Source organism: Oenanthe melanoleuca, chromosome 10 (genome assembly GCF_029582105.1).
Source record: "Oenanthe melanoleuca isolate GR-GAL-2019-014 chromosome 10, OMel1.0, whole genome shotgun sequence".
NCBI classification, from domain to species: Eukaryota; Metazoa; Chordata; class Aves; order Passeriformes; family Muscicapidae; genus Oenanthe; species Oenanthe melanoleuca.
Genome location: NC_079344.1, coordinates 8,743,808 through 8,763,816, shown reverse-complemented (window position 1 = coordinate 8,763,816; position 20,009 = coordinate 8,743,808). Strand labels below are relative to the sequence as shown.

The 20,009-nt window shown below is 40.4% G+C and overlaps 1 protein-coding gene across 2 annotated transcripts in view; it reads right to left on the bottom strand.

Annotated features, from left to right (window-relative positions):
- The window catches only part of ADAMTSL3 (ADAMTS like 3), a 168,760-nt gene that overhangs the window by 8,044 nt on the left and 140,707 nt on the right, over window positions 1–20,009 (bottom strand). Inside the window, exons 21-26 of one of the 2 annotated variants that reach the window (XR_008841284.1) lie at window positions 17,010–18,081; window positions 14,904–15,031; window positions 14,415–14,543; window positions 3,644–3,826; window positions 2,088–2,207; window positions 1,120–1,313 (exon numbers count right to left, since the gene is read on the bottom strand). Coding sequence is in view for 1 of the 2 variants with exons in the window: in XM_056499487.1 (XP_056355462.1) it covers window positions 1,101–1,313; window positions 2,088–2,207; window positions 3,644–3,826; window positions 14,415–14,543; window positions 14,904–15,031; window positions 17,010–18,081 (1,845 nt within the window). In the remaining variant the exon portion in view is untranslated. Of the gene's footprint in view, window positions 1–1,100; window positions 1,314–2,087; window positions 2,208–3,643; window positions 3,827–14,414; window positions 14,544–14,903; window positions 15,032–17,009; window positions 18,082–20,009 lie in introns of both variants that reach the window. The other variant, XM_056499487.1, reaches the window with a different exon arrangement.

The following is a 20,009-nucleotide window of genomic DNA, read 5'->3' as shown; positions in this document are numbered from 1 at the left end:
ACAGTTCAATAATTGGCAGAAATTCTAACTGTAATGAGATCTAGATTAGGGCTGGACCTAGTTTTTGAAAAATTCTATTAGGGCATTTTCTGATTTACATTTGATTTTTAAAAGTAAATGTTTTGATCACAATTCATCTCAGTAAGATTCCTTTGCAAATGTAACTTCCTCCATAACCTCAGGCACTCCAGAACCCTCTTCACCCATGAACAGTCACCAAGAACACTCTCACACAGAGCACAGGGGATCTGATCCTACTGCTTGAGCTCCTTGCAGATCAGTCACAAGCCAAATCAAACTGGTAGATGAAGGGATAAAACACACAGAAAAGCTTGCAGTGTCAAAAGATGCTTGGTTTAAATCTGAGTTCCCAATTATAATTGGGTTTTTAAAAAGAGAACGTCATTATTTTCTAAACACTTAAAATGTTTAAAACAAAATGTTTGCAGATACAGTGATTGTCCTGCTGATGCAAGTGGAGGGTTCTTTGAAAATTCACCAATTTTGAAATTCAGTTGCACATTTTATAACATACTGATAGAAATGTGTGAGTGCATTGCTGGGGAACCCTACAAGACCTTCTTGAGAATTTCACATGGAAATCTCTGAGCGTGCAGTGTGCTCTAGCACAGTGATGTGATTTAGGGTGTGTGCAGTAATTAGTATGCACCACCACATTAATTGTAACGATGCTGAATATAACAACTGCATAAAAAATATTTTATTGTTATGAAGATATTTTTAAAGATGACCTCAAAGTCAATTTTATTCCAGTTTGGTGGGCTATCATGGAGAAGTTTGTTGAAGGGGAAGTTGATTTAAAACTGTTTGAGCAGAAAGACACATTCTCACAGCTTCTCAGATACACTGGCCATCAATAAGAGCCCCCACATGGTATTTGGATACACATTAATTACCATTTCCAACTCTGAGTGTGGGCATTGTCTGTTGACTTAATTAAGATCATTCCCATATGTGAAGCTAAACATGTATTTCTGAATTACTCTCAACACAGAAAAGAAGGTTAGTTATCAGGAAAGCCTTTACAGAGCGAAAGATATTTTAAAATTCAAGAATTTGTCATATAATTTTCAACAAACCTTCCTTCTTGACATTTACCCAAACTGACATTGGTTTTGCTCTAGCTGAGGTCCGACATTGGAACTGTCCAGCAAATTGACCAGAGTTGGTGTTCACCTCTAGGATACGACCCCCAAGCAGGGCTCTGTATTCCAAGGTCTGAGCCTCCTCAATTGGATTATCTCCAAAGAGCCACTGGACTGCATTCCTGTGGCTGGGCAGCACTGGGCAGCCTAAAATAAACAGCATTTTAGCAGGTTTTCCTCAACCCATTGAAACGTTTGTGAACAAGTCTGTACAAGTGTGTGACTCTACATAAAGGACATCACCATTCTAAATAAAAACAATCCACTGAAGTCCAAGGTATGGCCCAAAATCCTGACTGCCCCTTGAAGGGTATGAGCTCTGTAAGCTGATGGGTACTTGCCACACTTCTTCATCATTTCCCTTTCAGTAAGTTCTTATAAATTTAACTTCTATAGGAACAAAGTGGAAGGGCAGAACAATGATTTAAATGGCATGAAGATTTCATCCTAGACTCTACAAACCTAGAGACAAAATAGGTCTCTAATTAAAGACCTTCTATCTGTTTGGGAAGGGAGTCATAAATGCAATAAGTGAAATTGCTGCATTTTCACTCCACAGGGCACAGGCAGGGATGGAAACAAAGACATTCATTTGGACAGGGAAAAGCACAAACATAGAGCCCAGCTGAATGCCTTCCATTTTTTCAAGTGAAGCTCAAAGAGCAATTACATGGCTTTAGTGTCAGAGTAGTTCACCTCACAATGTCATCAGGAAAGCTGTTTTTTGAAAAGCTGAATAAAAAATATGATCTTAATCTCAGGCCTCCTCACTGATAATTGAGAGCTGAGCTAGAATTAAGAAATTCAGGTGGTCACAAACCTGGACTCTTGGGAATTGTACTCACTTTTTTCCACAGGGCCCCCTCTATTTTAATAAAATAAATAAATAATATTAATAAAAAAGCAGAAAAGACAGCACACCTATTCTTAGTGGATCGCCAGGTGCCACACTGACGTTTGTACCAGTCCCAGATGCCATCAGGACACGCTTTCTTCTGCTTCCCTTCAATAACTGACTGTTATTCTCTCTAAGTCTTTGTTCTGTAACACAGTGCATAAGATCTCTGAGCAAGAATTAAGTCATGATGCCAAAAAACATTCCATATCAAAATATCCAGCATGCTACTTATGAAGCAGAAAGATAACAGCAGTTTGGAATTCTTTAGGATCAACTTCATTTATGCAGTTAAATTATCTGTCTAAGAAATAAACTACATGTGTAGAGAGAAACAAATTATTTATGCAAGTTTATGCAAGTTTCTGAATTAATCAATAAATCAATAAATTTATTGAATTTATTAGAAAAATAAGCCTGCATCAGTGTAAAAACAAGACTTACAGGATGTATTTCCTGTTTTTCTTGACAGCATTATTTAGTATTTTATTGCATGCAGAATTTGTAAGAAAAATAATTCTCTCAGTGGAATCTGGCCAATTCCTCTGTTCCATTAGATGGAATTATGACAAAGTGTTATCATAGAAAAAAGAAGAACATCTTTTAAAATCTCATTATGCATAGAGAGAACATAATGAATGCAAAGTCAAATGCCCATCACTATAGCAACTCCTCCTTTCTGTCATATGCTGGCAGAATAACTGCCAAAAATGTGGGCAATCTGTCAGTAACACACAGCTCTTACCACTTAGTCAACATTTCTGTTTTAATGAATGTACATAACATCTAGGACTCTCCTTCCAGAAGGGTTTAAATCTTTTGCTGTGTTCTAACTTCTCTGGGTCATTTTACATTGGCTCAACATTTTTCCTCAGTGTGCAAATTCTGTAGAAAGACTCCTGCCTGTCTGTAAACACCAGGACAAAAATGTCTCCAAAAAGGGGTGAGACAGCTCATCTCCAGAGCCAAATGATCCATTGACTGCAGTGATGTGCAAGGCATGTCTGCATTATACAGAATCACAGTATTCATCCCACAATAGAGGTATTTACATAGAGATTTTTCTTTACATTTTCTATTCTGAGAGTTTAGAGCTCATAATCAGAATTTTTTTTCTTTTCCCCTCCCCTACATTCTATTGGCCTCTATAATTAAAAAAAGACAAAGCAAAACACCGAACTCCAAACCCCAAAACCAGCCTTTGTTTTCATTTTCCTGTGTTCCCCTGAAAATTTTCTGAATACTCCAGCCTGCCCCTGTGTCTCTAGTGAGAAGCACTGGGACCACTGTAATATGACAGTGGATTTAGTTCCTAATGTGTCAGGTGCTTTAAGGGCTGATTGTTTGTTGCCTGGAAGCAAGAAGATGGAAGAACCTTGAAGTCACAAGTCAAACCATCTGTACCTAAATCCACATTACAGGAAACACAAAATAGAGAGCAGATCCAAGGGAGTCAGATGCAATCAAAAATTTCAAATTTACAGTACAGTGTTAAATATGCCCCCAACTATTTTATGGTTAAGCCTTGATTATAAATTGGCTGACTTTTGTTATCAGTAAGGAATTCTCATTGAGCACTTACCAGTTATGTGGAGAACAGATGCAGCCTCAGCTTTTCCAAGAGCATTAGTTGCTCTGCAAGTGTATGTTCCTGCATCTCCATAGGAAACATTCTTCAGAAATAAAGAGCCATTCAAAACCAAGAAAGAATTGATTTGTAAAACATCTTTCTTCTTCAGCCATGTTACATTTGGTTTGGGAATGCCTGTAAATGAAAATAATTAATACATTTTTTGTGAGAGATAAGCCATAGGGTTGATATTGCTAACTGCTACTGTAGAATGCAAGAATCCTGAGTTCCTTTGTCATTTCATAGACTGTGAAAACCTAAGTAACAAGATTTCAGCAAAACAAGCAGTTTTCACACTCACAAGAAAACCTCTCAGTTGTGAGCCCTATTAATAATTCAGCATCCCACTAAGAGTAAAGATCAAAGGTTAAGCACTGCAAGCCCAGCTCAAAGACAGTTTGACAGAATGCTGCCAGTCCTGCAAAAGCAATGTGCTCCCTTATCACTGAGAGATGTGACACCACTAAACCCAGCCAGGACCAGCTGATGGAAAGATCTGCACAGAAACTTTTCATTCAACCTGCCTTCCACAAGGAAGGAAGATTAAATTTGTTATCAAAAATCAGGAGAAAAAAATTGGGGCAAAAACATTTCTCTTGAAGAAAAGAAATAGATTAGCAAATACATGTGGCCAATTTATGCCAAAAGACTTGTGACAACTTCTCCAAGTAGCAGATGTGATCTGTACAGAAGGTGAAGGGAAAAGAGCAGAAAGAGCTATTAATAATGAAAAGAGGGGTTCTCTTGTTAAGCAATCTCAATTACTGTGGCACAGAAGCCAAAGGTCTTCATTCCTGCTATAGTGCTTGAACTCTGAGAGCCTCAGCTCTTGCAGATAACTTGTCATTTTTAATTTTTATCAATAAATTACTTTGAATGCTTATTTTTAATGAAATTATTTTTCCCTTGGCAATCTACCAGTGGGAAGACTTCAACTGTTTTATTTTCCTCAAATACTTACCTTCAAAAAGAGATTTTGCAAGTTGGCAAATGAGACACCTCATTGATGTGCTCTGGTTGAGCTGCTGCAGCAGAAATGCTCTTTCCAAGTTCCAAAATCCTGGGGAAGTCACTGGGTAAGCTGGTGTATGTGGCACACTGGTGGCACACACAAAGGTGCAGGGATGGGAGAAGTTACAGATGAAAAAAATCTTTCACCTGAACCTTTTTTTCACTAAATAAATTGGTCAGTGCTCACTGAAGACTCCTGAGCAGGCGGTGCTGCAGGAGCTGACCCGAATGTGGCACATTTGGAAGCTGCAGCCCTGCTGAATGCTAATTCAGCCTCCTCTGCTCACAGATCATTGTGCAGTATTACTTTACACATGATGTCTTCATGATGTGGAATGGCCTTTAGGAACAACTTTAACATTTCAATCACTGGCTTAGCACTTCCAATGCACACCTCAAGTTTTTCCTTTGCTGTAATAAGAACCAGACATATTTTTTGGAACCTGCTATTTCACAGAAGGAAAAAGCTCCCCTCGCCATTTTGTCTAGAAAGGCAGTGAGGAGAAACACTCTGCATAATCACAGATTTTATTCTAGACAATTTTGCAGCTGTTCCATGCTTTTAAACTCATGCAGAACTGTGTTTTACTGAATAAAGCTGCATAAAACAAGATCTGCAGACTGCACAGCAGCCCAAAAACCAGGTTGTTTAAGTTTCTAGAAGAAGCTTTATGCCACTTTGAAAAAACCATCTGGAATTAGGATGAGGTCTTGGTTAAGGGTCTTTTTTCCATTTTACCCAGATTTCTGGCTAAAGTGTGCAATTCTCAGACATTTTTCCTTTACAGTGTACTTTCCACAGCCATTCAGGCAGATACACTTACTCTGCAGATGGGCTGAGGAGGTGGTGTGAGGGTCTGAGCTGTTTCACTCTAAGGCCTGGAGGTTTGCAGCCAGACTACCCTCACTGGCACCAAAACCCAGCAGGCCAATAGAGCCAAAAAGAAGCCAGAAGCAGCACAGCTGAGATGGGACTGAAGCAAAAAGGTCTAAAGTCAAATTCCACAAAACACAAAAACGTTCGGAATGGTTCAAATTTAAACTTTTAACCCGAGCCTCTATCAAACATCAGCCTGGTATCACCTCATGATAGTCCTCCCTCTGCTCTCATGACAGCTTTTAGAAATGGAGCTCATTCCCAAATATTTTTCTTTCAAAGGGTTTATATCCTAGAGCTATCCCTGAAAAATTGCTGTGTCTCTATTCTTCTACGTGTGCCTCATTCAGAGACACACAGAGCCTTTTAAAATGTGAACTGGAGTTCAGTTTGCAGAAGACATCTGCAGAACAGCTTTGCCACTCGTTTTAAGTTCAAAACTGGGTATCTGTCACACACCTTAAACTCAAGTTATAGCAAATGATTCCTCTTTCTTTCTCCAAAGAGCTGTATTTGTTCCTCTTTGGGGAAAACAAGTGAGTAATGCCACACACACAAGTAAATCAGACCATTACTCATGTGAATAATGTGAGCACACAAACATAAATTGTGGGTCTGAGGAGAAGTGCAGACAGAGCTGCACCCCAGGCCAGCAGCCAGTCCAGCTGTCATGCCCCAGGAATCCACCCAAGCCACCCTAGGGGTGCTGGCAGTCAGAGATAAAGAGCTTGTGAGGGGGATCCATGGAAAAGAAGCAGTTAAATAATGGCATTAAAAACCACCACTTTACAGTGCTTTACACTGCACTGCACATGCTGTTCTCCAGCAGCTGCTGTCACATGGACACCCTCAGGGTGCACCCAGAAAGGGGAGCTCTTTGAGATCAAAACAGCAGTGGGAATAATCACAGCACTCTGCACTGTATTTCACCCCAAACTATCAAGGAGTAAGATTTTTATCTAGGAGTTAATTATTGTTATGTGAACTGTGTGCTGAGCCCCTCTGAGTTGGCCTCTTCACAACCATTTTAAGGACCCTTCATGATTTTGCATTTCATGGTTCCATTTCTTTTCCCAGCCTTTTTATTAACCAATGGAAACCAATTCACTGTCTGAGAGAGACTGGGAAATATTGGACTATGTGCTTAAGAACAACTGGTATTTGTAATCAAGCTCCTTCTCTGACCTCTTCACTGGCTTTTGGTTAGGTTGCCTTTAACAGTATTTAGGCAGATGCTCAGACTGAGTCCTGAACTAAGGCGAAAAAAAAAAAAGATTGCTTTAGAGAAGAATTCAGGGGCCTATTACAGACTGGAAGAGAGGAGAAGAGAGGAGGACTCTGCACACTCTGCAGCCAGGACACAGCTCTGTGCCAGAAATCAGGAGTGTCTAACTCTGCCTTTCAGGGGAACCCAAATCTGGAGGGCAAAAATGTGCTATAAAGCTTTCAGAGCTGGGCATCCAGAGAGACACAGGAGAGAAACCACTCAGAAAAAAGGCTGATATCTCCTAATAGACACCCTAGAAATAGATTAAAGAAATAAAGCTGGAGAAAAAGACATCCCTATGTAGCTCCTTCACATTGTTGGGAAAGCAGCACATGCAATCAAGCTCTTCTGGACAGCTTCACTTTATCTGTATGTTCATATGGCCAGGGAAAAATCCTTTTCTGCTGTGTGTCTCATGAGAGACAGAGTTCCTGTTTATATTTTCATTTCTGGAATTCCTATCAGGAGAAACTCTTACTGTTAGAGATCACTTAGAAAAACTAGTTTTAGATGTGCATTTACTTTTCTGCTTAGGAGTACCTTGCATAAGACTCCATCTCATAACCCACCACAACCCCAGCATGCACATTTCCCTCGTGCAGATTTTCAGTGCTGCTTCTTTAGAAATTAGACTCCATATTTACTGCTCCTGAGATAAGATTTCCCTTCCCTACTGCACAGAGCTGAGTCTCTTCTGGGAGCTCCTGGGAGAGAGCAGGCAAAGCACACAATTCCCACATTCCTCTTGTGACAAGGCTCTTCCAGTTGCACTGTGAATGAAAAGCATCAATTTTCCTACACAGAAATTGCCAGAGTACAAGCACACCATCAAAATCAAGAAAAAGTTCAATTTTTTTTCTAGGCAAATAGTTAAGGCTTAAAACCTCTGTTTTGTCCTTTAGAACTCATATAAATAAAAACCTAAGAGTTTCAAGCAGTTTTCTCATCCAAGTAGAAATGAAACTAAGCAAAAATAAGCCAAAACCAAGTTGTTGCTTTATTTTTTTTTTCCCCTTCCCTTGAAGGAGCTGAAATTACTCTTAAGATTTGGGGCATATTTGTAGGACTTCATGGAGGATTTTGTCCTGTGCACAAGGTTGAATTTTACTGCAGATGCTTGACTCTCACTTAAGGGTTGATTTACACAGGGACTTTAAATGAACAAAAATACCTCTCACACTGTCTTCAGGAGCCTTTTTTCACTACAGAATTGTAGCAAGAACACTTACAAGCTGAATAATTCCTGGTTAGATCCCCAGACAGTACGAAAAGGGGAAGGAGAAAGAGGGAAGAGATGGTCTGTAGCTGAGGATGAGCTCAAAGATTCAAACCCCCCAGACTGCCAAAGGCTCAGAATCCCCCAGTGCAGTAAAGATCCCAGGGATTCAAATGAGAGATCTATCACTGGATCCAGAGAGCAGCAGAATCAAACAATTCTATCCTACAGCTCCAAGTCAGGAAATCACTTAGGCATGAGACTAAATCCATCCCTATCAGGGAATACAATTAAACACATACTTAAAATTCAGAAAGGCTGCAATTGTCCTTCATGAACAAAGATGCATTCCTGAACTCAGACCTTCTTAGTCTTAGAAAAACCTTGAAAATGCAAATCTTACTCTTGCAACGGATCTAAATCCTCTTAAAAAGTTCTTCTATAGACCTAAGTGGCTATAAAACTTTAAAATTAGTTTAATCTATTTTTCTGACCTCAAACACAGGTTATTTTCCACTAGCACTGGAGCAGCTCTACAATACTCAATGTTCCATGAAAAAAGTCATTTTCCACCATGAGTGGCCCTGGGACAGCAAATGTTATGGAAAAAAACTCTAGCTCCGGATGGGACTGCAAAACACGTGTTTAAAAAAAGAGAAAAAAAGGAATCTGCACTATAGGGTGCCCTTAAAATATTCAGTGTTCAAAAACAAATTTCCTCCAACCTTGAAAGCCCTGTGAAATATTACACACCATAAAAACCTTGGCCTACTAACTACTTGCTCTAAAACACTGGATACGTCTTCAGAAATTTCCCCCCCAGCTACGTAGAATCTCATAAAGTGTTCTGAATTTCCCATTCAAGAGCAAGGCAGAACTGTGCTGGCACAAAGCACGTTTTGCTGCACTTCACTAGAACTTTACCTTATTTCAGAGGCTAAATTTGCATGTCAGCTTTCAGAGGAAACAATTCTGGGTCAGCTATGTCCACACAATGAATGTGTGATTATTATTTACCCTGCACCCACTAACACCTCCAGTGCACTGAGCGTAACCTACAAAGCACTGCTACACCTTGGTACTTTCTCCAGCAGAATTCTCACACTGCCTTTACATTCATCTGAATTATGCTTGGGCAATCAACTCCTAGTGAACCCTACAAAGCCTAAACCTGCTGCTACTGAAATTAGCTGTGTGAATTACCTGTGTGAATCTTGCCAGCTTCTCCAGGAGTAAACCAGCACGAGACATTCTGGCACTCAGTGTCACCTGCCCTCTGACACTGCCCCTTCTCTGAATCCTTCCTGCTTCCTACCAGCCATGCAGCAGCCCCTCTTCCTAGGTGGTAGCAGCATCTGGCAGGATTTAGGAATTCTTACCAACATCTGGTGACCTCCTTAGACGGGTTCCCAAAGCATAGACCCCTTCCCACCCCACTCTTGCTCCGGCTGTCGGGCTCTGTTTAGCTCCCTGGCTGTCAAAGAGAACTTAATCTTTTTTCCAGCTGTAGAAGTTTAAGGCTAATATTTTTCAAAATCAGGCATTTAAAATAAGGCAACTATATTTAGCAACTAATGACTGCTAGAGTGAATTCTGCATTCAACCCCCAACAAAGACTCGGCTGGTGTGCATTCGGGCACTTCCACAATCCAGCATTGTTAGCAGAGACTGCTTCACCCAGCTGTGCAATTACACTTTCACTTTATTGAATAACAGTGCTGCATCACCAGGGACCACACTGTATCATCATTTATCTTCATAAAGTACATACATACACACGGACTTCCTCAAAATAGAATTTTATCAGAAATCAAAGCACTATACAAGAATTGCTACCCTTAGACCTGGAGTCCACTTAACTCTGCACTTTCTGTCCTACAATTGGCACCTGGGGATGGTAGGCAGAGTACAAAACTCATGGTATTTATTGAATAACCCTGCCTCAGCATACCTTCCTACCTTCCAGGACCAGAAGAAGCCTTTAGGTCATGCCTGTTTCCTCTACTGCTGTTCTCTCTACCTCTTCCAGCTCTACTGTGTCATTTTTGAGATGAGATCAGTGCGTTGCAAACAGGATTCACCACAGCTTTAAAGAATGGCCAATTTATATTTTCTATTATTTCATCCATTCCTCTGCCATTAGTTTTGATTTGGACAGCACCCAGCAAGCATGCTGGTGTTCATGGAGCTGAGAACTATCACTGCACAGACCCTTCTCTGACTGTCAGTCCTTCAGGGACAGCCATGTGCATTTGTCTGCCTTTAAGGTTATTTGGTCTATATGTACATTTATTCTGCAAATATAAACTTTGAACATCCTTTGAGCTCATCCAGCTTTTAAATGTTACTTGGGTGATCATCCTGCTGTAACTCTTTGCAGGGAGTTCTAGACACATTAGCCTTCATAAATCTTCATTTTTCACAGTTTTAGTCAAATAACTAATCACATTCCTTCCAAGAACTTTTATAAAAATGTTGAGCATCACAAATCTCAGAACAGCCTTTGGGGCACCCCACTCTCTCTTCACTGTAAATTTAACCACTTGTTTCTCTCAGTCATTTAAGCAGGTGATAACCACTCAGGCAAACTCTTCCTTTACATAATTAGAATTTGTTAAATTTTGCCTAGGCAACTTCTCAACAGCTTTTTTGCAAACTGTAGTTGGAAGTATTTGAAAGTTTACCTTCCTCTAACATAATCTATTTTAACCTTCCCTGAATTAGGAATTTAAAGGAAATTTCAAATTAGCAAAGCTGAGAGAGAGAAAAAAAATCAGCCCTGTAAAAAATTTCAATTCATTGATTCCTCCTCCACCTCCCCAAGGCTCTATCTGCCTCAAAAAGTAGTGGAAGGCTCAAGAATATGTTTTTATAGAGACCTAGTAGGTCCCAATGTCCCAAAAGACACCCAAGATGTGTTTGGATGAGGGTTGCTTTGGACTATGCAGTCAGTCTTGCCTTGACCCTCATCAATAATGCCCCTCAGTACTGGCAAAGTGTATCAGGTACAGACCCCAGGCACACCCTTCAGTTCAGTAATTTCCAAAGGGATTCAGTTTTCAGATGGTTGAAAGACACAAAGCAAAGCACAATTAAGCTTTTGAACATCTTTCAGTCCTTTCTGCTTAGGCCTGATCCAAACAAAAACTCTAATGAAAATGCACTTACTGTAAAAAGCATAAGAGCAAAAGATTTCCCTTCTATTATACTAATTATAAATACTGTCATTATTTCCTCATAAAATAAATCTGTACACACTCCTTTAAACTTTTGAAATGTATTATTTACATCCTTTAAAACATACAAAAAAAAAAACCCAAAAAGAGGCAAAATCCTATGTATTAAACTTCTATATTTCTTCACTGATGTTTTCTAAAGGGGTTAAGCATAGAAGACAAAGAACAGCATCACAGTTACATTTGGAATAGTGTGGGTAAATGAAGCAACAGATGGAAAAATCAAAATCTTGATTTTTCTGGACATGTTTCAAGTTCCAACACTGACAGCAAGTACTTGGTCCACCTTTGTGAAAATCCTGTGCAAAAAAGATACAACAGGCTTTGTGTATTTCTCACAATATTTTATCAGTATGTTATTATTAGAGAGCCAAAATGTATTCATAGGAATGCAGAATTTGGATGAAGGTGCAGATTCTGCTTTTCAAGGCCTTTGTGCCAAGATATTTCAGAGCTGCAGAGAGAAGTGTAAACAAACTCAGCTCAGTGTGTGACACTTCCCTGCTCTCACCAGCAAGGGGCAGACAATGCACATTTTATTCAAATTTCCACTTTTCCCTCTACTCTGCTTCAACTTAGAACTTTCAAAGTTTATACAATAAATGGAGTCTGACAGTCTTAGTTTATTTTAGCAATAATCACACGACTTTTTTTTCTGCAAATACAATAAATGTTATCCAAGAGCAATTTGGAGCAATCAGTATTGATATTTATACCATGTGTGTTGATTGAACAGCTCTTGGCTGTAAGAATGGAATATGAATCTATCCAGAATGTATGAATATCTTCTAACGTAGGGTCGTGTGGGAACTATAAAAGGGAGTTTATTATAATTAGTGGAAAATAGTCTTGTTATAAACTAAAAAGAGAAAAGAAAGAGATACCATCAGTTCAGCTAACTTTTCTTATTCTGTTCTTTGACACCCTTCTGTTTACTAGGATACTCTGGTCTTCTACAATTCAAAAGACTTGTTTCAATCTCAATATGATTTTTGGAGTGTGAGAGAAAGGCTTTCAAAAGGATAAAAGAACCAAATTAGCAACAATGAAAAAGCAAAAATGTGTACCCAAGAGGCCAGCACTGCACAAAACATTAAACTTCACATCTTCAATAGGTCAGTTTCTTTGCAGAAGAAACTATGGCTTGAACAACTCTAAAAACATCTTTTAGGTTATTTATTTTACAGAAAAATACTCTCAGAGGTCACTGCACCAAGAAATTTAAAAGAAATTTAAGAATTCTACTGCTGACATGGCACTAATACTCTTCACACACATGGACACTTTATTCTCCAGACAGTTCTTCTTGTGGAGAACTTTTCTGGGGGCTAGCAGGAGTCCCAAAGACCAGATGTGACACCGGTGAGAAATCTGCATGAGTAATGTCTGTGTAGAAGAATCCTGAATAAGCTCCTGGCAGACCACAGTGAACACAAAGACCCATCCAGTGATGTTTCACTCGGTGAAATCACAGGGCAAACACATCCTCTGCAGAGCAGCCAGGAGCAAGGGAGGAGAGGAAGAGGTGCTGCAGATCCAGCCAAGGTCTCCCTGACTCTACAAGAAGGGCTCTCTTATCATTCTCTGATCATTCACATCATCTTTTATCAGCATTCACAATGAAGTTCTCATCCTCCTAAACTGCAAATGGACATATTTTTTGGGTCCCACCTAGCAGACAAAGGTATCAGCATAGGGTGCTATTAAATTCAATCTTCTGAAGTCAGTGGTTTATTACTTTCCATTAAAGAAAGGAGAACGGGAAAACTCTGCTTACATCATTGCAAAAGTTTTTCTGCTTCTAGACTTAGTGACATTTTAAGACATGCAAGCTCTATTTTATTCACAAACAGTAATACTTACTTCCTTGGCAATGACAGGAAATAAAGCAATTAGATAAATCATTTTCTAAATCAACACTGGTGTCTCAGCATAACTAAAGTTTGGCTCACCAATATATACAATTCTAAAGCATTTGGAAATCTACAGTCCCATGTGAAAATATTAATTTATATTTAAATTGCTAACTGCTTACCCATCCTAACAATATTATTATTAACAGTGTGACATGAACTCTCTGCTGAATTTGAGATGTAGGTCAGTTCTACATGGAGTTGCCAAACTATAGTTGGAAAATATTACTTCATCAAAGAATTAGCCTTGGTACAATGGTGAATAGCAGAGCCACATGTCCTAATACATGTCAGCCTGGCGCCACTATTGTGTGCAGAGCTATTTGCATATATATATTTCTATCACTACCCTGCTTCAGTATCAACAACCTCTGATATGCATTTCCCAGCACATAAATGTGAGCAGCAAACTCTGAGGCTGCTCTGAGGTTGTTCTTTGCACTCACTTGCAACGTTCGTGGTTATTTGCACTTTCACACATCATCTTCACAAAAGGCTGAGCTCAGCTTTTAAATGTTTGACAGAATATTGCTGCTGTGACTGAAATCTTACACTTTAAACTTCACAGATAGCAGTGGTAAGATTAAAAAGAAAATAGCTACCTTTCCAGCAAAGGGTTAGAAAAAAAAAATGAAGCAGTGAACTGCTTAATGTATGTTAATTTTGATTAACATTATTCCTCCTCCACAGATGCTGAGCTAGAAAATATCTGTATTCTCTCATAGCTAGGAACTTTTCTTTGTTTCCTCCCTGCAGCTGCAGACTGATGGATCTAAAAGGTGAGTTTACTTCACCATCAGGTTTAAAGTTCTATTAGGCTATGGCTGGATATTTCATTTTCAGTTTTAACAACAGTCTAGACAGATGTGCATCTCCTGCAGGGATAAAGAAATTCTTTGATGAGCAAGTCAGCTGGCCATGCTCACTATTGCAGCAAGATTGCCCCACACTCTGGTGGGCTTTTAGCCCTAGACTAACTCTTGGAAAGGAAGCCCATTTGAAGGAAACCCTGAATATACAGATGTGTATGTCAATTGAAGTGACAGGCAGAAAATAAACAGGAGTGGTGTGGGAGATATGCCTAATAAAAAAAAAAAAGACTAATGATCAATGATTTTCTGCCTTCACTGGTAATTTATTTAAGATATAAGGTAAATTTTTGACTCCAACATTACAAGCAACATCAGTGCAGTTTTTACTTACCTTTCACAGGACATTCAATCAAAACATTTGCTCCAGTTCTTGCCACGATTGTACCTCCAACAACTGCTGAGAAACTGCTGGCTTCCAGATTTGTCATATTTAACACAGAGGACAAGATGACAGGCACCTCTTTGAAATTAAAGGGATAGTAAGTTTTAAAAGCTTTATTTAACTTCTAAACATAGATCTTGTATTTAAATTCATCATGTTTGGAACAGAATTCAGCCTGCAAAGCAGCAGCCAGAAAAGACAGGTGGGACAGATACAGGCAGACTGAGTTCACACCTGTTGTGGTTTTAGAGCAGCAAGACCATCTTACTGCTGCCTATTAAATCAGGCAGAGTTTCATGGGTTGCCAGTAAAAGAAACTATTTCACATTGCAGTGGGCAAGGGTGTTTATATGCATATATTTATACACACATGTGTATGTATATATATGTGTGTGTGTGTGTGTAGAAAAGCCTGATTTTGTGGAATGCCACTCTTACCTGCACGCAATAGCAGTGATGTTTCCATATCAAAACCAGAGTCATTAACAACCAGGCACCCATAGGTACCAAGCTCCTTTTGAGTAGGATTCCGGATCTGCACTTTTCCAGTGGTGTCCAGGATCACCCTGCACAACAGCCAAGGAAATGCAAGGGTTACTACCTGGGACAAACCCAGCTGAATGCCCTTGCAAGAGTTACAGACCCAGCAGCAAAGCTCCTTTTTAGGAGTCTGCAGTCCCAGAGCAGCACAGGCAGTCCCAGCTCTGCCTCCTCCCTGGAGGCAGAAGGGGAGCACTCAGGGATACACAGGGAGGATTGCTCAGATCTCCTTCTCCTACAGGGCTGTGTCCTACTTGCAGCCCTTTGAAGGACAGTGCATTTGCTACCACGAACCAGGATCCCCTGGGAACTAAAGTGTGAATAAATCAGAATACCACAATTAAAAGTATTAGGCTTGGCAAGAAATCGATCTCTCCGGAGCAAGCTTGGTTTTCAGCAGGATTGGAGAATCCACAAATCTATGGCCTGATCTGACTTTCAAATTACTCTGGGGTTGGGGTTGTTGGAGCTAAAATCTTCCACCAAAACCTCACAGGTATCTTGAATACCTTGCCTGCCCTCTGAGGGGCAAGGTATTAGAGTCAGCATCACAGGCTGGGAAAGAGGAAGAAAATAACTTTTCTCCTCTGTTACCTTTCTCAGCACATCCCAAAAACCTGCAGCTGGTGTATTCCCACACTGAGTAATAGATTAAGTAAAAAATAATATTAAAACTACTTGTGTCTCAACAAAACAAGCCACCTCATGGATGTCTCAAGTATATTCTTCTTTACAAACCTGACAGATAAAGACCATTTACCTCCTCACATTCTTTCAGATGCAATGATATTAACATCACTTTTGGGTCTACACACATATATGTGGATTTGTGTATAGGAATCCTTACTGGGAAAAAATTATGAAATAAACCTACTTTGCTAATATATGCCTTTAGTGCAAGAATATCAGTCTGGGCTAAAATTAGGAAGAAAACATACTCCTGAATAAACAAAACAACATCATGTCCACAAAAATCAAAGTATCACTTGCTACAAATTAATGGAAAATTATGCGCATTTCACAAAATAAACATAACTGGTGGGAGCTACATGGTTCCAAAAACATTTGCACTTTTTAAAATGGCTTAGTTTGGGTGTCTTTGCTTTAATTGATAGCCCTGCAGAAGTATATTTTTCTTGGCAGTGCATTTAATCAGTTAAATATGTTGAGAAATATCCAAAAGCGCCTTTATCATTTCAGAACCGGTTTTTTCATTACTCAAGAGCTAGCTATAATTCCAAGAGGCTCACACACAAAGTTAATGTTAATATTACCAATGAGCCCCTAATTTATCAGCACTGAAGTAGTATTTGCTCAGTCTTGAGCAAATATCTGATTGTAACAGCTTGCTGTACTCATTTGTCAGCTCTCAAATGTGATGGCAATACAGGTTCTCTATTATTCTGAATTTCACTGTTCTCAACAGAAATATTTTGAAGTATTGAAAAGCTTCCATAAAAGCTCATATTTTTCTTTTTCAATTGAAGTTATGCAGCTGCAGTAATACCTAAACAGTGTGTTGAAAAATGGTGAGGGTACCAGATATTTTCCCTTCTTAAAATGAGTAAGAGCTAAGACTTCTTTTCATCTATACCATGGCAGATGTTTTTAATGTGTTCCCAATGTATTTAGTATCTGAATGAATCCAATAGTGTCTCTAATTTGAGGGTAAATCTGCTCTTTTTCTGGCACAGCTGAAATTATTAAAGCAGATAAAAAAATATAGCCAGGACATCCAAAACACTTCACCTTATAAAAAGAGTCAATCCTCCCCTGTAGTATCCTGGAAATGGCCAAACACTTGGATGTCAGTAAAGCCAAACAACGTGACAGACACTTGAAAGAATAAAAATAAATTGCTCAACTAAAAAAATGGAAGGCCCAGTGGCCATGCTTATCTCATTTTTACAACTGTATGTTCTAATATTGCACAGCAGGGTGGATTTTTCCGTCGATAGTGACATAATAAGTCATTCAAAAGTAAAAGAGAAGCTATTTACTTACTTCGCAGAGGCTTTTAATGTCTCGCCATCCTTTGTCCAAGTATATTTCACTTCACTAATACCAGCTGTTTCACACACTAGATTGACAGCACGAGTATTCTTGGTCAGAAAAACTGTATTTCCAATTCGTACAGTTACTGTTTTGTTGAAGGAAACTTGAGGAATTTCCTTTTGCCTCATAATAACTGGAACCTTCTGGTCAAACATCAACTTATCAACCGTTTTTGTGCTGAAGCGTTCAGATTCGTTTGGCGACTTGCCTGTGAGCTTCGAGGCAACTTTCTCATCCTGGGCCCCCTTCCATTTTTCAGCAGTGGGATGTGGAGGCCTGGATAGTTCAGCAATCAGCTGGTAGATGAGCTGGGAGGCCAAGTCATCGCTGAGCTCGCCAGTGTCGATGAGCTGGCTCATGTTCCCCAGGAGCTCCTCGAAGCGCGCGGTGTCCATGCTGTAGGCGCCCTGCAGAGCCGCAGCCTCCAGCCGCCTGCTCCTGAACTCCCGGGAGCTGAACTCCTCGGCTGAATTGCTCCCAAGGCTCCGCAGGAAAGGCTGGTCGTTCACTTGCCTGTCTCCCAGGTACAGCTCGTTCTTCTTGCTCCACATCTGCCACATTTTGCTCATCTTGTGCCACTTGGCGCCGAGGCTGTTGGCCTCGTTGTGCTCGGGGTCGCTGCTCAGGCTGGGCTGCTCTGGGGGCGGCGGGGGCTCGATGAGCCTGTTGTCAGTCCCGATGAGCTTCAGCACAAAGGTCTGGTGCGCGGAGCCCGCGATGCACCGGTACGCCCCGATGTCCGCGGCTTCCAGGCAGTGGATTTTCAGCGAGCCTGACTTAGTGATGCCGAGCCTCTTGGAGTTTTGTAAGCGCTGCCCATCTTTCTCCCAACGGATAAGGGACTTCTGGAACCTTCGCACGGGGCACTTGATTACCACAGATGTTTTTGGGAGCAGGTAGGCTCGGCTTCCGATGGTAAAATTAATGCGTTTCTCCGGCCTTGTCTGAATATACACTCGGTGAATGCTGACAATCTGAGGTCCGTGGGCTGGAAACTTTGCTGGAAGCTTGGGCTTGATCTCTGTAAGAAAACAATGTGTTGAAAAGCATCTAGTCATTGGCAGTCATGCTTAGAAAATTTGCTTTTCACAGAATGCTTGAAAGAGCTTTTCATGACTTTTTTTGAGTCAGGCTGCAACACACAGAGCTTTTATCTGAGTCACAAAAATGCAGAAATATGAACAACATGAAACCATAACATTCCCTTGCCTCGGCCAAGAATTCTATTGCTTCTTCCCCAAATCTCATAACAATAAAAGGATACAGGCAACATATACCTATGTGAAGGATGCAGATAGTGCACACACATATGAAAGGATATATACACGTATTATATACTGCTTCATATATATGTTCCTATTACGGTTATATTTCCAACTTCAGCCTCAGAAAGGCTAGGCATGATGGAAATGAAAAAACTGAATTAAAAAAATGTGAACACATTATCACTTTCCCCACATTTGAGCACTGTTGAGTGCAGAATGACCTAAATAAAACAAAATCTATCCAAAATGTAAGGCTCCCCTTGACTCTTATTTAAAATGTTGGCCGGCTGTGCTGGTTACCTGAGTCAAGCCAAACTGATAGCAGTGCAGGAGGTGAAAGAAACAGTCAGTGAAGACACAGTACATGCAACAGGCAAAGCCACCCTGTAATCATAGGCTGAGGGTAATTCATTAGGGTTGAAAGATGAGCTGCTGACAGCGTTGTGCCAAGAAAGTAGGGAGGGAAGGGAGAAATAAGGCATAATTTTGAGAGGCTGAATATAGCGATCAGATGAATTGACAAAGGCAGGGAGTAACAGCAGGCTGGGTGCAGGCTGGGTATAGAGACACTGGGTATCATGACTCCTCCTGCACACAACTGCAGGCACCTGGATGTGGAAGGTTTCCAGGAGCTGCCTGGATGAACACCACGGGCAGGCTCTCCCAGCAGGGCTGGGGAGGCACAGGGATGTGCTGGATGCTGCTGGCAGCGCCGTGCCCGCTTTGATCAGCAGAGCTCACCCGGCTGAGAGCACCACGGAGCAAAGCGCCGCAGCAGCCAGGGCAGCACCCCCAGCCCTCCAGCCAGGCCAGATCTCCTGCATGGGAAGAGCTGGGAAACAATGATGTAGGGGCTAGAAAACAGCCCAGCTGTGTTTGGTGACCCAGCATTTTGGGATGTGACGCGGAGAAAACTCAGAGCCTGCAGAACGAGATGATAAGCCAGGAAATGGACACACAGATCACAGCACTTCCAGCTCTTCTGACTGAAATCAGCACTGCTTTTCCACCCGGGAGGTGCTTAAAGGAAAGGACAACTGCACTGATGGCACACAAATGATACCCGAAAAGCTGTGCATACATGTGCTACAAGTATGTTGTGAAGAAATAGGTGAAAAGCTAAATGCTTCAAGCATTCAATAAGTGTGTACACTATAGGAACTACACCCTGGGGTGCGTTCTTATGCTTATAAAACAAAATGGTTATTTTCAATGTTTTGGGTAATGAGTTCAGACCTGTGGGGATATCAAGGTTTCATAATTACACAGCTTTTAAATCGGGATTTGTTATCCAGATACAAGGTTCCCTCAGCCATTTCTCATGGTACAACAATTAAATTGTTTTAGGCACTCAGTTTACTAAAATTATTAAAGTAACGTCCTGTTTTTGATCAGTTATTGAGCCCCAAATATTTATTTTCAGGGAAGGGTTCCAGTATTAAATCTTCCATTTCCAAAATCCAACTTACAGACACAGTAAGTGTAACTTTAAACACACAAATTAAAATACTTTAGGCTGTGGTCTGTTTACACTAGTTATTCCAACTCAGAATTAAACCCAGTGCATACTTATAAATATGTTAACAAGTCTCATCCATTTCATTTCTTTAAAAGAGACCACTAACTCTCATTAGCAGCTGAACACTAAAGGGTGTGTGCATTTTTACTGGTGACTGGTGAGCAG